Source organism: Anoplopoma fimbria, chromosome 21 (assembly GCF_027596085.1).
Source record: "Anoplopoma fimbria isolate UVic2021 breed Golden Eagle Sablefish chromosome 21, Afim_UVic_2022, whole genome shotgun sequence".
Lineage (NCBI taxonomy): Eukaryota > Metazoa > Chordata > Actinopteri > Perciformes > Anoplopomatidae > Anoplopoma > Anoplopoma fimbria.
Genome location: NC_072469.1, coordinates 12,766,430 through 12,789,125, shown reverse-complemented (window position 1 = coordinate 12,789,125; position 22,696 = coordinate 12,766,430). Strand labels below are relative to the sequence as shown.

Sequence of the window (22,696 nt, the reverse complement as noted above, 5' to 3'; positions counted from 1 at the left end):
TCTTTATCCAGTCTGTTATTATGAGCTCTCTTGGTAGACTAGAATATGAAGAAAAAGCTGTAATCTGACTGATGAAAAACAGATGAAATTGGCCTTAATGAGTGGAACCACTATGAAACGAGAAGCGTGAAAACATTAGTAATGTAATAAGAAATAGATGGATAGATTACCTGGTCCTCCATAGAGTGAAAAACGTCTAGTTAATTGTTGTTCTCGCTCATTCCCTTTTTTTCCACCTTCCCTCTCTTCATTTCCTTCTTTTCTCTCCTCTCTCTACCTCGTCTCTCCATCCTCCCCTCCGTCCTGAGCGTCTCTGTGATGGTGAGGGCTGCATTGTCAACAGATGGCGTCCAGGAGGAACAAGCGGCTCCTGATCGGACAGATGGAGTTGCTGGTCCCATTAACACTCACAGAAGGGCATGCCACCGCCTCGCCCAGTCATCTGCACGGATAGACGGCACACCGGCGGGTAGAGGAGGTAGGAAAGACGGGAATCACAGATGATGGAAGGAAGAGTCATATGATGAAGATTGGTTGCTCCGCGGGGAAGTAGATTCGTGCCAGCGACTAGATTTGATACAGCAAAGATGACATGTGAGAAATGAGGCAGCTAATAGGGGGAGGAGAAGGGGTACTGAAGGTGCATTGAGTCGTCAAAGTTTATTGTCCTTTATTGAAAAGCAAAAGCAGGACCTATGTGTTCTTATGTGTCACGGCCCTGGATGACTAACGAGACTAAGTCGAGACTGCAGTCTGACAAAACCTAGAAGAGCCCATAGGACATGTTTAATGCCACCAAAGGTCAGGTGAAGGTGTTGCAACTTTACGGGAGATTTAACATCTTATGGAAGCACATTGCATTCACCAAAGGAAAGAAATATGAGACATAATCTTGTAGTTACGACTCCTGAACCACATCACCTGAAGATCGAGACAGAAGACAATAAAATGAAGGAACAACAATGTTCCTGTAAAGCTGTAAATAAAGAGTATCACCGTTACACAACATTTAACCATGACGAGTTCCAAATCCACAAAACCAGTCTGAAAATGAAGAAACTCTAAAACCATTGCATTAAAGTCTATGGAGCACAGCCAGTTAGTTGTCAGAGTTGGCCTATGCTACGCTTTGATCAGCCAGTCTGTGTTCAAGGGGCGGCACTTAGAGAAGGATGTATCAGGAGAAAAAGTGGTAGACAATATTCTGTGACCTGTCTGACTCAACAGTTTTATGCAATTCCTTTATTGCATGCTTTGTTTTGACAAGTACTAATTTAGGGTCAGGGGAGAGGACCTTCGGCTAGCGGTTAGCTGTAACATTTCAGCCAGTGCAATCCCCAGCCATGGAAGTCACAGCAGAGAGCAGCTGTAACAGCAGCACCGAAGTACTAATTTAGGGCCAGGGAGAGGACCTTCGGCTAGCGGTTAGCTGTAACAACTAGCATTCAGCCAGTGCAATCCCCAGCCATGGAAGTCACAGCAGGCTGGCTCCCAGAGCAGCTGCAAACCTCCTGGTGAGTTGATCTCCTGGTGGCATTGAAGTAAGTTATTTTCTCCTTTCTAAACTTCAAAACACTCATGACCATTAAACAGTAAAATAACACCAGTTTTTTTTTTTACTGCAACCGATAGTAAGGTTAGGGTTTAAAATGCAATCACAAACAGCTGAGAGAAGTGAAAGAGTTCATCAGCTAGTAGGTTAAAGATTGATTGTTTTGTTACATGGCTCCACTGATCTTTGTGCTTTTTGTTTCCTGACATGAAAAAGAGATAGACGTGACACAGATAGTCCATGTCTGCATACGTACAGTGAAAGAAAGTTAGAGCAGATTATTCGTGGATGCTGTAGCAGAGTGAAAGCCAAGGCCAGAGCCGAGGCCGCCGCAGAGCTAGTACATGAACAGCTCTGTCCTCCAGCTACCGATTAGACTTTTAATGACTAGCATTTCCTGAATCCCATCATTGTATTCATTCAGAGACAGAGTTATTTTTTATCTTATCCTGTAAGAATTTGTCAAACTACGTGCTCACAGTGTCCTTCATGTTTTGCATTGAGTGGCACTGAAATGAAATGTCTATTCTGATGATTAATCATGTTGAGGACATTGATTGTATTGAGTAGAGATGAAATGGACCATATGCTAAGCTGAACTATATTATTAATATATATATATATAGTATTAATCCTCTGATGTTGTTCTTTGTACTTTCATTTTTTTTTCTTCAATTTCTTCAGGGGTCTCTTTAGAATTTTGCAAACAAATGAATACAAATTTTCAAAACCATGAACTGTTCACTACCTAATTAATGATACGGTTTAAATAATTAAAATAATTTAGCCAAAACCTTAAGAAGCCTACCGCCCTAATTTGCCTCCTGCTTTGTTCTGTTGAGCTCATTGTAACCAAGGTTGGGGGATTCATATAACTCTGGGTATCCTGAAAAAGTAAATAAGTAAACACGTCTGCCGATTTTCTGCTTTGAGCTGAACTTCAATTTGAGGTGGTCAGGGGCGTTCCTTTGAAAACTTGAGGTGCATAGAGTAGAAAACTTGAAGCTCTCAGCAAAAAAAAAAGCAGCAAGAAAAAAGCCTTTTCTTTCATTGAAAACAATTGCAAAAGCTGCCTCAGGTTTGTCATTTGGAGTTTAGCATGGATGAACCTGAGGCAGGTCAGGATCCTGGTGGGACAGGGAGCCAGTAGAGAACTGAATCAGACAAGGGAGTTTGATGAGCATGTACTTAAAACTCCACACCCATTTGTATGCTTTACAATCCAATAGTTTCTTGTTGGCATATGCTGTTAAAACTATATTTTTCCCACAAAACACATAAACTGTGTCCCAATCCAGTGGCCGAGTCCTTCGGAGGCTGCATTTGTAGACCGATTGTGTAACAGCGGTCGCAACAAGGCTGTCCCATTTCAAAGACTCCTTCTAATGCGGCATTAAAGTGTTGTCCATGACTCAGGCCATGTCCATGTTTTAAAACAAAAACGATGTCCTTCCACACATGCGTTTCAGCATCGTTTTCGAAATGATTTGCGTCCAGACTTGCTGCCCTGAAAACGAATATCACGTGACTATTCACGTACACTGGGCATGCGCGTTCCGGTGTAAACAGGAAGTACATTGGTTGCTTGGTTACAGATAATACGATTACACTACTCTTGATACTCGTCGTGCTTGATACTTAAGAACTTCCTCTAAAATCTTCCTCCATAAACTCAAACAGACACATTTCGTGGAAGTTTTTGGAAGTTTTATTTTTCAAGCTTAGTTACAACACTGCAGGTCTAACTCTATGTCTCCCACACAGACAGCAAATTTACTTTAAATGAACAGTTATTAAACGAAGTTTACTAGATTATGGGTCCATACATTTGGTCAACACAAGTCTCTCACTCGTTTCCTCTCAGTTTCGTTTGTTGGTTATTTGTGAAGTTCACAATAGTTGTGGAGAAGAAAATAGAAGTCCGTTCCGTAGGGCTGATAACGCCGCTGGACACGCCGCTCGCTAATCGCTCCAATAACAACTGATTCCAGCTGAAGCCAAAGAAAGTGAATCCCCTCCAGGTTGCCATGCATCACCTATGTTCCCCTGGGTCCTAAGTCCCTACATGCTTGAACATCTATGTACAACCATTTGTAACAAATACCACATTATCCATGTTGAATTAACCTGGTAGTCGATCGGTAATCAAGGCTGTTGTTGTTGTTCTCTTCCAGGAAAGGGTCACATGGTAAGGGGGTGACGAATCAGGAAAGGACATGTCGTAACTCCTAAGACCCAATCAAATAGCAACGTCATCGCTTTCGGACTGCTTCGTTTTCCACGCTATCAGGAAAACGCGACGTTTTCAAACTTCCTCCTTCCTCGTGAGCGTTTTCAGGCTCCTCCGTTTTCGGTGCCCTAAAACTCTGTTTTACTCTTAGTGTGGACACCATGTCCACACTAACCCGTTTTCAAATGAATCCGAATATCTTTTGCTGCGTTTGCACCGAGCGTCCACACTATACAGAGTTTTAGGGCGTCCTAAAATCTGAAAAGTCTGAAAACGCTCAGGGTAAGATGAATAGGGTAAGCCTTGTCTACGAGTCAGGGAAAGAGGAATTAGGTAAGTCTTGTTCAATAGTTGGGGTAAGGTGAATCAGGTAAGTCTTGTTCAATAGTTGGGGTAAGGTGAATCAGGTAAGTCTTGTTCAATAGTTGGGGTAAGGTGAATCAGGTAAGTCTTGTTCAATAGTTGGGGTAAGGTGAATCAGGTAAGTCTTGTTCAATAGTTGGGGTAAGGTGAATCAGGTAAGTCTTGTTCAATAGTTGGGGTAAGGTGAATCAGGTAAGTCTTGTTCAATAGTTGGGGTAAGGTGAATCAGGTAAGTCTTGTTCAATAGTTGGGGTAAGGTGAATCAGGTAAGTCTTGTTCAATAGTTGGGGTAAGGTGAATCAGGTAAGTCTTGTTCAATAGTTGGGGTAAGGTGAATCAGGTAAGTGTATGTATGTATTGGTACTGGGCTCTCCTTCATCAACCACCGCTTCCTTGGCATTGAAAGGAGCCAGTGGAGGTGATTTGAGCATCTGCGAAGGATGTGTTCTGGCTCCCTCTGGAAGTTTCCTGGGCACAGCCAAATGGAAGGAAAGCACTTTAGAGGTATTATATACACCATCTGGCCTATGAATGCCTTTGAGTCCCTCAGGAGGAGTTGAAGGGCCTGGCTGGGGAGTGGGAGGTGTACTTTGAAAATAGAAGACCTTGTCTGAGCGAAAAATCCCCCCAAAAATCTAAAATGAAATTAAAAAAAATTGAACAGACAAAATAAAACACTTTAATGTCTTCTCCTGATTGTGGAGGTATTCAGTAGACCTTGGCTATTGTTTATGAGGTGGAAAACGGCATGTTAAGTCCACACGTCTGTTGAACATCAGTTTATAAATTAACCACATTAATAAAGGCAACTACAATGTGTGGGTGTGAACGTACTAGCTTTTGATTCACAAGCCACGCTCAGAGGTATGTAAACTGTCTCTATCACTCTCATAATGACTAACGCGTAACATGATTATTAGCTAGATGCATTGGTTACAGAGCAAAAAGTAAGAAAATGCATTAATAATACAGTTCAGCTCTCCAACTCTATTCCGGTCCGAGTTCCACTGTTTAACATTTTTCTCCCCAAAACTTGCGCAAAATAGAATGTGGAAACATCCAACTGGATTCGAAAGTGGACTTTGAAAATGATTTTGAACAAGGATGTCAGAGTGACTGTGAGAGAGCTGGACTCACCAAATACTGTAGGTGTGTGGATTATCTCCGCAAACATGGACTATGCTCTGTTTGCACTATTGAAGTCCTGTCTCAGTCAAGCCAAATTCAAACAGATAAACATTTCTTGGCTTTGTTTGGGACATGTGACTCATCACACTGTATATATTTGGACCAACTAAGAACATGCAGTTTGGACAGTCCAATAAACAAGCTTCATATGAGTCCTTGTAATATGCTATAGTTCACACCAAAGAAACAACCTGCAGATGTGATAACACGCTGATGATAATTTAAAGAACACAGTTTAAAAGATCATTCTTGTCTATTCCAACTTCTTATTTTGTAGTTTGGACCATACATTCTATTGGTTATGTTAACATATTCTTCAAAGTAATTGTTGAGATTTGGGAAAACAATATTGCTACATCAAAATCCAAAGGGATTCCCAGATCAGCAGGTAACTTGGTCAAAACTGTGTTACATAATGATGGCCAAAACCACAAAGACAGAGTTGTAATAAACATGAAATATCCTTTAAGGACTTAATTACCTACCTCTTAGTGAGTGTTTCATTCATAAATAATTCATATCGTTCTGTTATTTGTGCTTTATGTAAAGCCTTTATGGTGCCGTCTTAGCCCGAACTCCCTTTAAAAACTCAATTGGACTATCCTGAAAAGGTTAGATTTTTTTCTTAAATGCAAATGAGAAATGCTTGGTTTTACATGAGTGTGATGTTACCAAACTGCAAACTTTATCTTTGCTTTGATTCTCTGGAGGTTTGCGCAATTCTTATCAGTGCAACGTGTTTGATATGAACCCAATGGAGGGTCAGTCAACAACATGAGTGCATTTTCTGACATTGAATGGGTGAGTACTAAGTGCACATTTATTCTTAATGTATAATCAATTTTATTCACATTGGAACTTGGAGTTATGCAGTGAGAGTAAACCATTTCCTATATAGTATCACTCGGTAACTTATATCTATACCTTGAACCCAGTCAGAATAAGACAAAACCCTGACCTAAATAATTGTTAACTCTAAATATAGAAAACCCATATGTGATTAATGGCAACAAAGGGAAATATTTTGACCTTTGGGCTGTTCACACTTTTTTCACTCTAACGATTGAGTTTTGCCATCTGACATTATAAGATTAAAAAATAAAAGGTCAGTTTAGTGCTGCTGACTAAAGTCTTCAAAAGGATTCTTTCTGTCATGGTTTCTAGGTAACAGCTGTCTTATATTTCCTGGATGAATGTTAATGTCCACAGACTACTGACTTTCTGGTACACCAGGGCTGAGGTCAAATAGTCCTTACCAAAGGAAAGGAGATAATACTGCCCCACAATTCCTTGCAGTGGCAACATTCAAAGTGAGGCATCATTCAGCCGTCAATGAAAACAAACTATATGCCTATCTTACACAGATATAACAATTTTATTCACACAGTCATAAACTTATTTAATTCATTTTGATGAATATGAATAGCCATTGACAACCATTTCGATTCATTTTATCCTTTGGTCCTTTGATTAACTATTAAACTGTTGAAAAAATATATATATTACTGAACCGTTGAATCTACATTATTGCACAAAGGAAATGTTGATATTGAACAGTTTCATTGATATTCTACATGAGTGAATAGCAGCAGAAAGGAAGGAGCTCCGGTTCCTGTCAAGAGCTCTTTATAAAGACTGCGTGCTAAGAATTGATATGTTGGAGAGAAACACGTTTTAGCTGCGATTTCTGTAGTCCTCGTTGTAGTTTTGCCATGGCAGACCTTCGTCAGAAACATCCACTGTCACATCATAATTACCTAGTTTAGTGAAAGTATTGTCGGATTCCTTAGAAACAGCAACTGTCTTTTCCTAAATCCTCATGAATTCTTCTTTCCTTGACTCCATGATGTTTTCCATAGAGGTCAAGGAAAAGTGGCAGGAATACACACCAAGAGGTAATATTTGGACTTTTCAACCACAGCCCATATGTATCATGGTAAGATTGAACTTCCTGTGTTCTTGTTTGTATTTGTGTGCTCGTGGACTTGTGACACGTCATGGGACACAAAAAAAATCCCCATTTAGCAAAGAACCAAAGTTCAAACTTGCTAGTCTTACTCAACGGTTTTCATCCACAATGTTTGGAAATCTGACTTGTGTGTGGGAATTCATGGGGGGGGGTAGCATTAATTTCCTGTTAACTAGCAGCAATCGTGAGGGACCTGAGCCAAACCCACAACTGTTGTAGTTTTTGTTGTACAACAAATTTTAGTTTGGCCTTCAACATCCATTGTCGTCCTGGTGAATCTAATCTTTGTTTAGCCCTTTGGTAGTTACTAGTCGTACTGTTTTCTGTTGCATTTCATTTAAATTATAAAATTCCTTTTGGAAGATAAGCTATGGTCTCAAGAGCTGTCACTCTGTTCATGTGCTTTTGTAACATTTCTCATGATAGCAGTTGAAGAAATGTATATACTTAAGACCAGGCATAAACTCCTCTTTAAGTATTTAGCTTGTAGAATAGTACCAATGGCGTATACGGCACTATGTCACAGAGAGCTGTGCCGACAGATTTCCCTTCAGCAGCTGGTCTCAGTGATAGATTCCTGCTCTATGTCAGGTTTCTGTAATAACAGGTTTGGAGCCAAACCAGGGTTCAATGATTTAATAACAGAAAAGCAGAGTCCAAAAACCCAGCTGGTCCAGCAGGCAGGTAACAGTAAAGCAAGTCCACAGAGGTCAGTCACAAGAAATAAACTAGAAGCTCACTGACAGAAAAACTATCACAGGAGAAAAAGCAGGTGAAACACTTCCCACAAAGAGAGACAATGAACTGACAATGACACAAAGGGAAAGTAACTTCTAGGGGGATCCGAGACTCCTTGATTGACACTTCAGACCCCTGAAAGCCTCAATAGCAACATTTTTGGACTCTCTAAAATCATAAGTCAATTATTTGTAGCTAAATTGTCTTCTAAAAGTGTACTTATTCCCATCTTTTTTCATTAGTACAAACTGCAAAACATGTATTCACAAATAATAATAGTGAGTACAAGAGATGAATGACACAGCCAGCCAAGTTAGGTGAACAAGCCTGTCTACACGTCTGTTTGTGGACTTAAATAGGCCCCCTTTTGGAAAAATTTGATCCAGTGACTTTCGTGAGGACCTGGATCAAAGCAGGACATTGTCTCTACTCTACTTGGGTACCGGGACGGCAACTAGACAAAGTCGGGGACCCCCGATTTTCACCGGGTATTTACCACACTGGTCACCGCCATATGAGCGCAGTACAGAGCGGCAGCCACAAGGATAGCCAATGGGGAATGCTGACATGCACTGCAAGCCTTTATAAACAAAGCACATTGAAACTCAGATTACCACACAGAGAGAGAGAGAGTGACTTCATTCTCTGCTGCATAACTCTAACTTCGAAAGACTCCACATATAGCCTACTGTGCATAATTACCCGTACTTGATTACCTTTAGTTGACAGCATGCTGTTAACAGACTCTCAGTCCACTGGTACAACTACAAGATAACCTAAAGTCAGGTAAAATGAGGTTAAAATACAGCACAGTATGAGATAGAAAATATCATAGAAAAATCCATCCATTTGTGTCCACTACCCCGTATCCTCCTTGTTATATAACTTCGACACATAACTTGAAACAAGGTGCTGCAGAGACTGGATTTACACCTGATTGGTTCATCATTGATCATTCTTTCCAGTTGCTTGTCTGAGAAAGTGTGTGTGTGTGTGTGTGTGAGAGCGAAAGAGAACATAACTCCCAGGTTGTATTTGTATCTCGGTGAATTAAAGATTAATGGCTTGGTCCTCGAGCACACTTTGTGTTCACACACACACACTTTATTTCGAAAAGTTTTGAGACGTTCTGATAAACTTTTCTTGAAAAAATGATACAACAGAGCAGTCCTCTCTGGAAATACACTGACTAATATTGTTTTTTGTTGCACCAGAAGCTTCAACAATGAATTAAAAAGAGAAATGCCATCTTTTGTGTTTTTTATCCAGGAGGTGAATGCTGAGCAAGTGTGACTGTCTGACAATGTCTCACAGCAGTTTGTGATGAAACACACAGTAAAAACACTCTCTTGGTTGTGGTATTGCTTTTTTTTTATATATATTTCATGAAATATGCATCTTGTTGACATTCAAATTCCTTTTTTTAAATTCATGGCACTCAAGAGTCAATCACAGTGGTGATGCAAAGAAAAAGAAAACTCAGGGAGTCTTAGACAATTTGGTAAGAGGAATGTAATGTGATATAATTGAAAAACAAACCTGGCTGTTATCACTATAGAAACCACATCTTGCAGCCTGTCTGAAGGTTCATGTGCTCAGGACGGCTGATTGGTTTAGTTGAACTCCACAACACTGCATTTACATCATATGGAAAGACAAGAGACTTGATCTTCCCGCTAACTGTTCCCCTCTGCTTCCAGAGGGCTGCCATGTTGGCTGCAAAACATGAACAACAATTAATGAATAGTTTAACATTTGGGTAAATTTGCTGATTAGATTTCTCTCTGAGGGTGACGTGAGAAGATAGAATCAATCTGATCTCTGTGTGTTAGATGTGGAACTGGACACAGGACACATGTAGCATAGTTTAGTTTAGCAAAAAGTCAGGAAGCAGGGGGAAACCGCTAGCCTGGCTCTGTCCAAAGTTTCAAAAATATACCTCTAAAGCTCACCTTAAGCCATTTATAGAGTTTGGAGGGTCTGAACAGATCCTTATTATTTTGATATCATGTGATACAAGAACATTGTGCTCCTGTATTTGTTGTCTCCATGACTGTTTGTCTGATACATGTAGCTTTAGCTTAGTCTTTTTTGAATCAGTAAGAGTAGTTTATTCTCGCTGTAGTGAAGCCAGCGCCAGAAAATTATGTAATCATGGACGGCGTGTGGCGCTTGGTCCTGCACCTCTGATATTTTGTAACTTGGCGTGCGTGCTCCCTTGAATTTCACAAATAGTTCACTGATAAAACACTATTTACATGTCTAGGGATTATACACAGAAGGCCAATTCACTTTTAAATGCTTAAAAAAGTCTTAAAAATCTTAATTTGAGTAAATATTTTTCAGCCAAATCAAATAGTTTACAAGGTATTCAATGTTTGTTTCTTTATAATGCATTTAATACCTGACTTCTTTCTTTACAGGGCTTGTACAAAGGTAATAAAGTAGTACATGAATATGAGATGTGAGTTTACAGATACTTTAATCCCTCCTCATTGTTAAAGTTGGTTTATGCAGCACCCAGCGCGTAGAGTAGAAATGCCTCGGTTCATGCTCGGAGCTTGCGTGCCATCTGCGGAGGCTCGCACTACGGCGCCAATCTCGATTATAAACAAAGCTTTACAGAGCCCCTCATTACCATGATATCATGTATGTAACCGTTGGATTCATATTCAAGACCCTATTTTAGTTTTGTCATCTTCATACGAGTTAGCTGCAGACATGAAAACATGAAACCAAGTAGTGGAGCTAATGTTAGTTAGCTAGCTAGCTGTTTGTCAAGCTATAGCTCCCAAAAGCCTCATTAGTGAGCTTTAGAAGTGTTTGTACGGGTACTTTTGAACTTTGGACAGAGCTAGGCTCACTGTTTCCCACTGCTTCCAGTGTGTAAGCTTAGCTTAGCTAACCACGTCCTCACACAAAAGCTCTGCACTTTACGCTTACACAATAGATTTATTATTAATCTTATCATCTCACACTCAGAGAGAAAGCAATTTTTTCCCAAAATGCTGAACTATTCCTTCATCTGAGAAATAATTAATCAGGAGCAGAAAACATTACTTTTACAACTTCAGCCAAGTTTTTATAATGCGACTCAAAATCTTGAAAAGTAACCAAATTCATGTTGGCTCCAAGGGACATAAAACGTTACAATAAACATATTAATAATAATAAAAAACAATAATTATAAAATAATACAAATTCTCCGCTACAGAGCTGCCTAGCACAGTAATACTGTTAGAGAGGGGGACACATTGTGCTGTACAGGCAGATAGACAAACACATAGAGACGGAACACACACTGTAGTACATTCTGGAGTAAAAAACACTTCATAATTGTCATCATGCAATAAAGAATAACAGCTATTTGCTTTAAAAAAAAACATGGCACATAGGTGATCATCATCTCATCCGTTATCAGAAACACATCAAATATAGAGACACTTCTTAACAAATATAAAGTTATTGCATTTTTCATTATTACTTCATATAAGACATTATACTCAAGGCATACTGTGGAAATCTTCTCTACCCAAGGGGGTTGTGGGTAGTGACTAGCTGATTGTCCTTTTGTAATTAAATGGCTTCTAGTTCATATGTACAGAGAGGATGCATCCCTTTTAAATGCGTTCAGAGCTACTGGCCTCATGAGAAGGGAGCGGTGATCCAGGCTTCGCTGTAGGGGAACGTCCTGGTAGCACTTTATCTCTGGTGGTGCTCATTAGATCCTCCACAGTGTTCCTCCAACACTCACCACACAGGGACATGTTAGCTGATGTCACTGTTACTTACTAACCTCCAACAAATACAAAGATTTACAATGATTTGGCACGTCTCAGTGCATTAAAGAGACCTTACTCTAATTTACTAGTCAGGGGGAGAACTACTAAGTTTGTGAAAACAGTCATATGTGCTTTGTGGCTCTTGGGGGATAACCCCGATGATGTCATAGTGATGTTATCAGAGTTATCTCTGCTTGGGCTTGGAGAGTATGAAAATAAGATGCTGGTGTTTAGTAGAGAATTGAATCAAAAATTCTATCAAGTTGAATAATGGAAATTCTAGGAACCAATACTAGGGCACTTAAAGTCTCATATTGACTATTCCTTTTTATTTTTTTGGTGTAGTACCCCTTTAAAGACAAATCAGGCACTCCTGTCGACCATTTTTCCAAAGCATGCTGTCAAATTTTAAATGGAGACAGCGACTGGTTCCAGTTCATTTCAGATTGCTATAAAACAACTTGTAGAGTTGTCAAAGGGGAAAATGGTGATCAACAACTTATTTTGGTTTCACACAGGACTTTAACAGTGGCCTCCTGAGGGAAAGTCCTGTGTTTGTTTGACCCTTCCAACCACTCTTTGCAGATTTCTCTCTCGCTATAGTTGTTATTATACAAGGTCACTTATTCGGAGAGACTAAGAACACAGCATTAATTGCACATTTATGCTGCTAGGCTGCTGAATTATACAGGTACTTCATTTAGCATGCATCCTTTTACATTTTCAGAGACACATTCTTCACATTGTGAATAATGCATCGTGTTCTGCCGATGCTTCGGGAACACCCCATCAGATAAAGTGTTGCCAGGTTCGTTTTCTGAGAAAAGCTTCACGTCATCGGGTAAAACTGTGACATGTAACCCACACTGATCCCAGATCACCAGCTCCCTCAATATTCTCAACTTATTGATTGACTTTCCAGCACTTTGTTTGGTCATTAGTTACGACCGACTTTGGAGGGCTGGCTCAGTCCATGAGCATGGCACTAACACTGCTGAGGTTAGAGGTTTGAAAACACTAGGTCCATGTACATACATACACACTGCACTGGGGTGCATTCTCCTTTACCCGAGGCTTGACAAGCCTCACATCGATGCTGATCAGAGTCCATCTAATACCTGGTCCAGGTTGACTGACACCGATCGTTGTGTGTGAGTGTGTGTGAAAGTGTGTGAGGCAGATGGGAATTTGGGTAATTTGTCAGACAGATGTGAAGTTTTGTCCTTGTCTGTCTCTGAAATCCCAATCGGACACACACACACAAACACACACACACACACAAGAAACAAGACAGAGTGAGTCATGAAATTTACATCCATGCTTAACAGCTTTCAGAGGGGAGCCTGCTGCTGGGACTAATGGATAAACACTGCTGGTATGAAGTCAAAAGCTTCTTAAAGGTCACACACACACACGCACACACACACACACACACACTACAACACACTCACACACTCACACACTTCACTGGAGGGGAAACCCAGTGAGTAACTCATTCACTGAATAACACTGTTCATACAAAAGCTTTCCACAATAATAGCTTTTCCCCAACGCCTTGATTGTTTGACACGCAGGAGAGTCAATAGGAATGATTGTCGCTGGCGCTTCTTCCTGCTCCGTGACCACGGAACCCCGTCATCCCAGGAAGAGAGGGGCTGGAGGTGGGGGTGGGGTACTTTGGAAAACACTCAAGAGTTAGTGAGGGAGGGGCTGAGGTGGGAAAAAATAAGCACTTAAACCTGGTGGAGATCAGGGGCTGCAGCGATGAGGAGCCCCAGGAGGAAGCACAGGCCCGGGGGCAGGGGTGAGGGCGGAGCACCCCCGGACGAGCGGACGGAGGAGATCTTGATCTCGGACGCGAGGAACGCGGAGAGGGGGACGTGGGAGACCAGCGTGGGGCTGGCATAGTTGATGAGGGAATCGATCTTCTCGGCCTCCTTGCTGCAGGCTTCGATCTGCAAACAGAAGAGAGCTCACTCAACACCCCTCCATCCTGAGTCAGCACAGCAGCACTGCCAGCTTCTCTCTCTCTGTGTTCATCTTTATATCAGGTTTTAAAGGCACGCTGGTTTCCTCACAAACTTGATGCTAATAAATTACAGTCATCTACCTTTTATGACGTTTATGAATATGTTCAGTTGCATGTTTGTTGTAGACGATGTGTCTACATTGGACGAGAGATGAATGCATAGACTGGATATAAGAAGTAGACGTAGTCACCCTGAGGTCACCCACTGGTTTGTGAACTGCTGTTATGAAGCCTCAATTTGGGCGTTTTGTCTGTTGCCATCTGTTTTTGGCCGCCTCTTAATTATTATTTTTTTTAAACCAGAAGTGTCATGAGAGGATGGAACTAAGTACAACTGATTAAGACATTTTAAGGCAAGTGTTACAAACAATGCTAGGGTTGGTAATCTTGACTAGAAACTGGCAAGGGTATGCTAGATTTTTAAAATGATCCAACCTCAAAATCCAGCTCAATGTTCAAACTCTTTTCAAACAGAACTAGCTCCAAAAGTTGCTTAATAAAGCAAGAAAGTCACCATGTCAGCAACACTGCCAGCCTGTCCTGTCAGGCCTCCCTCCAAAGCCACTCCCCCCAAATTATCATTAATTATCATTAATGTAAACAACCAACATGGCTACTGTTAGATATCCCAGCTGTCAAGCTATCAGCTTGTGGAAAACTAGTGAGGAGCAATGAGTGCAGAATACGTGCAGGTAGACAGGCAGGTAGATCGTCCAATCATTACATTCGGGCAGAATGAAATGATTTGACCGGCTTATTACAGTCCTGCGACAGCAAAGATACCCGATGTTGTTGTCAGACCATATGACTCATTGATTCCAGCAGGATTTAAGATTACAAAGCTTACATTTCACTTTCATGAGGTGAAAACACACCGTGAAAGGGGTAACTTGTAAGACGCAAACAAGGACAACAGTCAAACAGAGGTAGTGACCTGTCACTCACAAGGTAGCCCCGCATACCCTGCTTTATGGTCTATTTGACTCTAAATGGAGCATAATTTACTAAATGAACATCATGCTGTATTGAAGAAGACATGAAACTAGAGATTGAGACCATAAACTCATGTTTACAATGTTTACTGAGGGAATAAATCAAGAGAGAAGTAGAGTCATTTTCTCATAGACTTCTATACAACCAGAGGAGTCGCCCCCTGATTGCCATTAGAGAGTATGCAGCTTTAAGGCACTTCAGCATCGGCTTCACTTTTCAGGCCTGGAGGTGTTTATGTCTAGGGCTTATAATGTGAAAGGTAACATCTATGAGCCTGGCGAATGGATGGAAAGCCTTTCTGTGCCTCGTCATTCAGCTTCAGGATTGTTAGCTGTGCTTTTGCATGAAAGCTTTATTCATTTCCAGAGCTTTATTTAAGGAGCGCAATACAAGTGCAAAGTGTGCAGTGCTCAGATGTGAGACTTTGTTTTGGCAACAACCTCTGTCAACCTGGGGAGGAAAATTACTTTACTTTTCAAACAAGTTGGAGATGGTGTTGCCTAGTAACAGCTGAAACTAAAAGCCACCAGAAGTAGCTTCCATTAACCCCTGAAAATCCTGTTTGTTTTGTCTAAATTCAGTGTCATTTCACCATTTGAGAGATTTCTTCTGCTTTTATTGAATTCCCGAGTTCCCAAAAAGGTTGAAATGTGTGCTATTTTTTTCATGATTCAAATTAGATATTTTTCAGAATTGAGGGGTCGTTGTGCAAACAACAGCTAATACAGTTCATACCAGTTACTTTTACTCTTAATCTGATCTTTCTGGAAGCCTGTCTGACGCACCATACATTTTAAAGTAAGAGAGAATAAATTATTCAATGTAAAGCTGTCAGTCCTACAGGTTGGGTTCATTATTGCCATGGGTTTTAAAGAGGGAAGCAATAGAAGAACCGCAGGTTAAAAAAGGGAAGGCTGCTGGAGGGGAATGGAGAGATATTTTTCACGGATCAAACTTCGATATAGCTGTGAAAAACAGATTGTATCAGATGAGTTTCATATTCAGGCGGCAAACCTGTGGAGGCACAAGCAATTCAAGCAGATTGAAAAACCGAGCAAATCTCCTCCCAAATGTTATGTCTTCTGCTAAATTACCGCACTGATTGAGGCAATGTTGTAGGAGTTTTATTTCTGTACATCAACCTTTCTATTTCTATCAACCTTCAGTTATCATTAAACATTGATGCATGTTCTGTGTTGTTCATCTTCAAACCCTCCTTGGTAAAAACATGCAATCTGTTTCGGTTGATCCTATCTGGGGAAGGAATCAGAGACGTGATAAAAAAGAACGCTTATTTATACCAATGGTAAATGCAAAGGTCTGTGGATCAGATGTCAATATTCAGATAATAATATCCAGACACAGATCACATATTAAGACCAGGCTGCAACCTCCAGGCCTGAAAAGTGAAGCCAATGCAGAAGTGTCTTAAACTTGCACTCTCTCTACTGGCCATCAGGAGGTGACTCCTCTGGTTGTATAGAAGTCTATGAGAAAATGACTCTACTTCTCTCTTGATTTATTCCCTCAGTAAACATTGTAAACATGAGTTTATGGTCTCAATCTCTAGTTTCAAGTCTTCTTCAATACAGCATGATGTTCATTTAGTAAATGATGGTCCATTTAGAGTCAAATAGACCATAAAGCAGGGTATGCTTTAGGGCGGCGCAACTGTGATTGACAGGTTTGTTTTTCTACTGAGAACTTTTACTCTTTCACAGTGTTTACACTTCAAGGAAGTTAAATGTAACATTTTCATCGCCCAAAAATGTCTTATGTTGTCAATTCTAGTTGCAAAAACCTAAGCTAGGGATGGCCAAAAAGCAAAATGGCGATGGTATGACCAGACGCAGTTCACTATGATAATTTATCTTCTTCCAATGGAATCATATAGTTATGACATTTTATAGATAGATATCGTAATACACAATTAAGCTGTCTAAATTGAGAGGAATCCCAGACAGTACTGACTGAAATTACTCAGAAATTCATCCTTCATTGATGAAATTATTTTCTTCTGATTACACTCAAGTTCTTAATTAAATGAGAAAAATACTCAATACTGTAACCATGTGGTTATTACATATAGACTAGATATTTATTGAATAACAAGAAAACATGAAATGACCTAGGTATCGTGAGGAACGTCCAGACCTAGGCCCAAAATGACAAACTCAGGCTTCAAAATGGATGTGCACAAACCAATGGGTGACTATGTCTACTTCTCAAATCCTGTCTATTGTTAATACAGGGTGTAAATGGGGTTTAAAGTTCATAAAAGCATACAGAACATCATTATCACTTTCATACTCTTATTTAGGGTTTCATTTCGTAACACCTTCTACAGTAAACAGTTCTGGACCCTAAATGATGTCACATATTCGTGGGTGCTAAAATGATCTGGTTATATTTGCTCTGCTTGTTTTGTCAAGAAGTTTGCTTGCATTTCAATGACACTTTGAAATGAAACTGAGAGATAAAGGCAGGAAATGAACAGGAAGAAAATCACAGCCAAACAATTCTGACCCACTGAGGTTATTTAAAATGCTCTTTACCGTTTATCTCTAACTCTTTTCAACATTACTTTCTTCTACGGAAATACTGTTGCTTTGAGGTCACAGTGTCTCTTTGTTTACCTGGAGACACTGGCCATGTTGCTTCCTGCGATGAATCAATTTCTATACTTAGCTGATTTCACATTCTTCTCAGAAATGAGACATGAAACATTTCATCTGCACGACCGACATGACATTCATGAATTGTGCTGTTGTTCCTGCTGCAAACGAAGACTGTATATAAGAAGTGGACATAGTAACCGTGACGTTACCCATTTGTTTGTGGACTTATGTTTTGAAGCCTCAAGTTTGGCATTTTGTCGGTCGCCATCTTGTGTTTTGGCCGTCTCAATCTTGGTTTTCGGCCGTTGCTATCTTGTTTTTTTGCAACCAGAGGTGAGACGAGCTGGGGCTAAGTACAACCAAACTCTGCATAAGATATTTTAAGTCGAGCAAAATGTTACAATGGAACTTTCATGAACTAAAAACACACTGTGAAAGGGTTAAGTTGTAAGTCAAAAACATGGACAACTGCCAGAGCAGACAACATCGAGGTAACTGTCAATCACTGTGTAGCCCGCCCTAAAGCATACCCTGCTTTATGGTCTATTTGACTCTAAATGGACCATCATTTACTAAATGAACATCATGCTGTATTGAAGAAGACTTTAAACTAGAGATTGAGACCATAAACTCATGTTTACAATGTTTACTGAGGGAATAAATCAAGAGAGAAGTAGAGTCATTTTCTCATAGACTTCTATACAATCAGACTTCTTTTTGCAACCGGAGCAGTCGCCACCTGATGGTCTTTAGAAAGAATGCAGATTTAAGGCACTTCTGCATTGGCTTCACTTTTTAGACCTGGACGTTTCTACCTGGCTGTAAGTGTTGTTATTCTGAAAAGAGCAAAAATAAGCCCAGCAGATCTGGTGAAGTCTTATGTTTATTTGTGTATTTTCTTGTTGACTTGTGAAAACTGTTCAAAATGTTGATTATTTTCTTCTGCAACTCAAAATAAAAAAAAAAACATAAAAGAAAATTTGAATGTGAGAAATTGATGTCGGAATTCTTAGAATTCTTCTCACATTTTGTCTTCGGACAGTGAATGTGAATCTTCATGATTCCCTCCATCAAACCAGAGTTTTTTTGTCTTGCTGTTTAATGTCCTTTCATTATGTCTTCTTTCTCCCTTTCCCTCCTTTAATTCTTCCAGCACACAGTATCAGTCTATCCGCAGATTTTTTAATGAAGTGTGTTCGTTGCTTTTGGGCATGGACTGATTCTGGTCTAAGATTAGATTAGCTCGCTACGAACAGCAGCATTTAAACACCAGCCTGAAGACATCTGAGCTCCAGATCGAGAGCAGCCGTACTGTGTTTTTAACCCACTTACCGGGTGGCACACATAAACCTCTTCCAATAAGAAGATTCCTCACATGATTCCCTGTCATGGCTCGAAGGCCCAATAGAAGTTTTGTGTCATTTACAATTACAATCAATTGTGTTCATGAATATTTTCTTTAGGCGATAGATGGAGCACACAATAACAAGCTGCTGTCAGTGTTCAGGTTTCTGAGCCTTGCTTCTGGTGACTGCAACTCTGCTACTCTGTCATCTCTGGAGGGAAGCTGGGAAAGAGCCAGGATTGACAGACGCCAAGTGCCAAAGACAGTTTATACGTATTGATTTTGGAAAAAAGACGGTCAAACAAGCCCACACGCAGTTTTGTGGTACGTTGTTTTGGCCTTTATGCTAAGACTTCAAAATAAAAGCCACCAGGAAAGGACTTGAAAATAAAAGTGACTTTTTTGCCAATGTGATAGGCAATTTCACATACATTCAATAATAAATACGTGAATTAAAATACATTAATAAAAAAAACGGATAAATATCAAATAATAAAAAGTGAGTGATCATTTAAAATATAATGTTTTTCAGAGAAAAAAGGAATTTGTAATTAGTCCAATGTAATAACAAATCAAAAATCTAAATAACAGTACACCCCCTCATGTGTATGATCATAGATATAAAAGGGTTAAATCAGAAGGTGCTGGTATTTTAGATAAAATATTGGGATATATATTGTATATCATAGCATAGCCTAAAGGTATGGAGATATTATTTATACCAGGCACAACATTAGGTTTATGCTGGACCTGTTAACTACAGAACTTTATGCTGTTTGCCTTCCTTGGACAGCTTCCAACTGGTTGTGTCGCTATAACACAAATGATCGATATCATGCTGTGGAAGGTAACTGTTGCAACTTTTAAAATCATTTCTAAAACATTTTCAATGCCAAGATAGCTCATTATTTACCCCTCAACAGTTTGTGGACTATCTATAACTAGCAACACTCGTGGGTGTATTGTATATGGCTCAAATCATGTGAATATGAAAGATAGTCTATAATTTGAATTTCTCCCTGTGGATTGTGTGGAAGAGAACATTCATTCACTTAGAACACTGATATTTTAATTCCATTTAAGGAAATACTACCTTGTTTGGATGATCAGAATTATTATTTGTTTGAGTTAATTGAGGGAGAGATCGACCACTGGGTGAGCTAGAATGACTTTACAAGAGAGAGAGTGAGCTGCACATTGCTCTGAGTTTATAAACTTTATTTCAAAAAGAAACTGTCGATGCTTTCAAGTCAGGCAGTAGTTTTCAGCACTACCTCCCGTCCTACTTACATAGTTTTCTAAGTTTTGCCGATATGAAATAAGACAGTGACTGAATCTGCATTCTAAACTGTTGATTCTAAATTGCTTATTCTACACCTCCAGAATGGACCTGTAACAATTCCCTCATGAGTCACGCACGAGTCTAAGTTGAATTCTGCCATATAAACATTCAGGCTTCTGCAGCACAAGGTTAAATGCATAGATGGAAGGAATAATTGCATGTCTGGTTCCAAAGAGCACTTTGATGAATGAATCACGCCATTATCACCTCCCATGCACCAGGAAAATGGAACTGGCCTCATAAATGATCTCTAAAGTTATTCAGAGATCACATCAGTCTATACAAAGGTTTTCTCCTCTCACCTTTACAACCATAATAATAATAATCACACTTTGCTATTTTCCATGACAGATATGACTTATATTTAGGACTTTACAGTCAAGAAAGGATTGTGTGAAATGTAAAGTAAATCACGGCAATGGATATGTAATTTAAGATGACTAAAGCAAATAATGTTACTTCAGTACTGACTATTGATAAAACGTATTCCAGACTTAAGAGTCAGGAGGTCACGTCTACAAGTTTTCACTAAATGAATACAGAGATTGTTTACTGGCACAGAGAACAATAGCGTGTACAGGGTTTGGTGAAGACATTATACAGGATCGCAGGTGAAAAAGCAGCATTTTCAGTGAACGAGAGGACATAGGACAGGAGACAGGAGGACAGAAGAAAGGAGGACAGAAGACAGGAGAACATGAGGACAGAAGACAGGAGGACAGAAGAAAGGAGGACAGAAGACAGGAGAACATGAGGACAGAAGACAGGAGGACGGAAGAGGACAGAAGACAGGAGGACAGAAGACAGGAAGACATAGGACAGGGGGACAGGAGGACAGAAAACAGGAGGAAAGAGGACAGGAGACAGGAGGACAGAAAACAGGAGGACAGGAGACAGGAGGAAAGAAAACAGGAGGAAAGAGGACAAGATGACAGAAGACAGGAGGACAGAAGACTTGATGATGGAAAACAGGGGACAGGAGGACAGAAGACAGGAGGACAAGATGACAGAAGACAGGAGGACAGAAGAGGACAGAATACACGAGGATAGGAGGATAGAATCCAGAGGACAGGAGGACAGAAGACAGGAGGAATGACTGATACTGACTGACTTAATACTTTTATAAACATTTTACATTTGTTTCCAGTGAGATATTAATGACTTTATAAAGTGATTTTGCTTTTGTAAAGATTACTGTTGCTGCTCTAGAAACAATATTCAGTTATATTTAAAATATAATTTAATTCTTATCTTTTTCAGAATTTATTTGTTTTTAATATCTATGCTTCCATACACACTCCCACTATAATGCCACTATATAACACAAAAATAATACAAAATTGGATGTGATAGATAACACTCATTAAAAAGGTAATTGGTGCTTTGGTGCATTATGAGTATTTTAGCATATTGATATTGATCATTTGATTCCCATCGTGTCAGAAATAACAACCTATCAGTCATAGAAAGTGGGAGACATTTTGCAATTTTGTATCAAACATAACTATCACTTGTTAATAATGAGGCAAATGAAGGGGAGAAGGAGACACTGAAGGGGACAGATGAGCTAAATACAGCTGTGTGTTTATAATGTGTATGTGTACAAAGACATGCTGCAGTCATCTCACACCTGTCCACCATGCAACAACATATGACTACTATGAGTGCTATAGTTTAGAAATCAGTGTCATGTGATCTCATGTTAAGGGTTTGTCTGCATCCAGCACTTAAAAGAACAAGTGTTATTCTTAATTTTCTTATCAATAAATCCCATGAGAAGATCCAAACTATTCCATCTCTCAATATTTTCTGACTTCATGTCTGGGGCTCTCAACTTACAGCATATTAGTTCCTACTGAAGACATCTTTAAAACTGCTCACAAATATATAGTTTAATATGTTAAAAAAAAGGCTCAGTTATTTCCTTAAAAAGCTTGTTGATGTAGTTTTTCATCAAATGTTACTCAAACAGGAGGAAAGTGTGCATTAGTTGGGACTATTTTCAGCGGCGGATTAAATCCAACATTTGGTGCTCTAGAGCAGTGATTCCCAAACTTTTTTTTACTGGGGAGCCACTTTTGAAAAAATGACAAACCATTACGACCCTTATCACATCAGGCCTCATCCATAAAATTATAATGTGTGCATAATTTAAGATGCTGACAATTTTTACTGCGATAATCCTTTATTAGTCCCACAGATGGGAAATATATTATCTTGAATAGGTTATTAAAAACATATACACATGTTAGATACTTTATAAATGGAACCGAATAAATGCAGAATGTATATTAGCCTTTCATATTACATTCAATGTTATAAGTGAGCTACAATTATCAGAACAATACAAACATTCAGGCTCCCTTATGTGGCTTAAAAGTGTACTGCAGATACAAATCTCAAATATAAGACTCTGGGAGATATTTTGCTAATTTATTTGGCGACCCTAATAAAATCTCCTGCTACCCACCCGCGTGTCCCGATCCAGTCTTTGGGAATGACTCTTCTAGGACGGTGTATGTGTAACTTTAAATTAACTACAGTGTG

General features: G+C 39.6%; 1 protein-coding gene across 2 annotated transcripts in view; it reads right to left on the bottom strand.

Annotated features, from left to right (window-relative positions):
• Positions 1-13,282: 13,282 nt before the first annotated feature.
• Positions 13,283-22,696, bottom strand: part of reck (reversion-inducing-cysteine-rich protein with kazal motifs) — a 59,322-nt gene continuing 49,908 nt past the window's right edge. The window contains exon 21 of one of the 2 annotated variants that reach the window (XM_054623167.1): positions 13,283-13,777. In XM_054623167.1, coding sequence (XP_054479142.1) covers positions 13,556-13,777 — 222 coding nt within the window. In that variant the 3' untranslated portion in view covers positions 13,283-13,555. Of the gene's footprint in view, positions 13,778-16,033; positions 16,099-22,696 lie in introns of those variants that run through there. The other variant, XM_054623168.1, reaches the window with a different exon arrangement.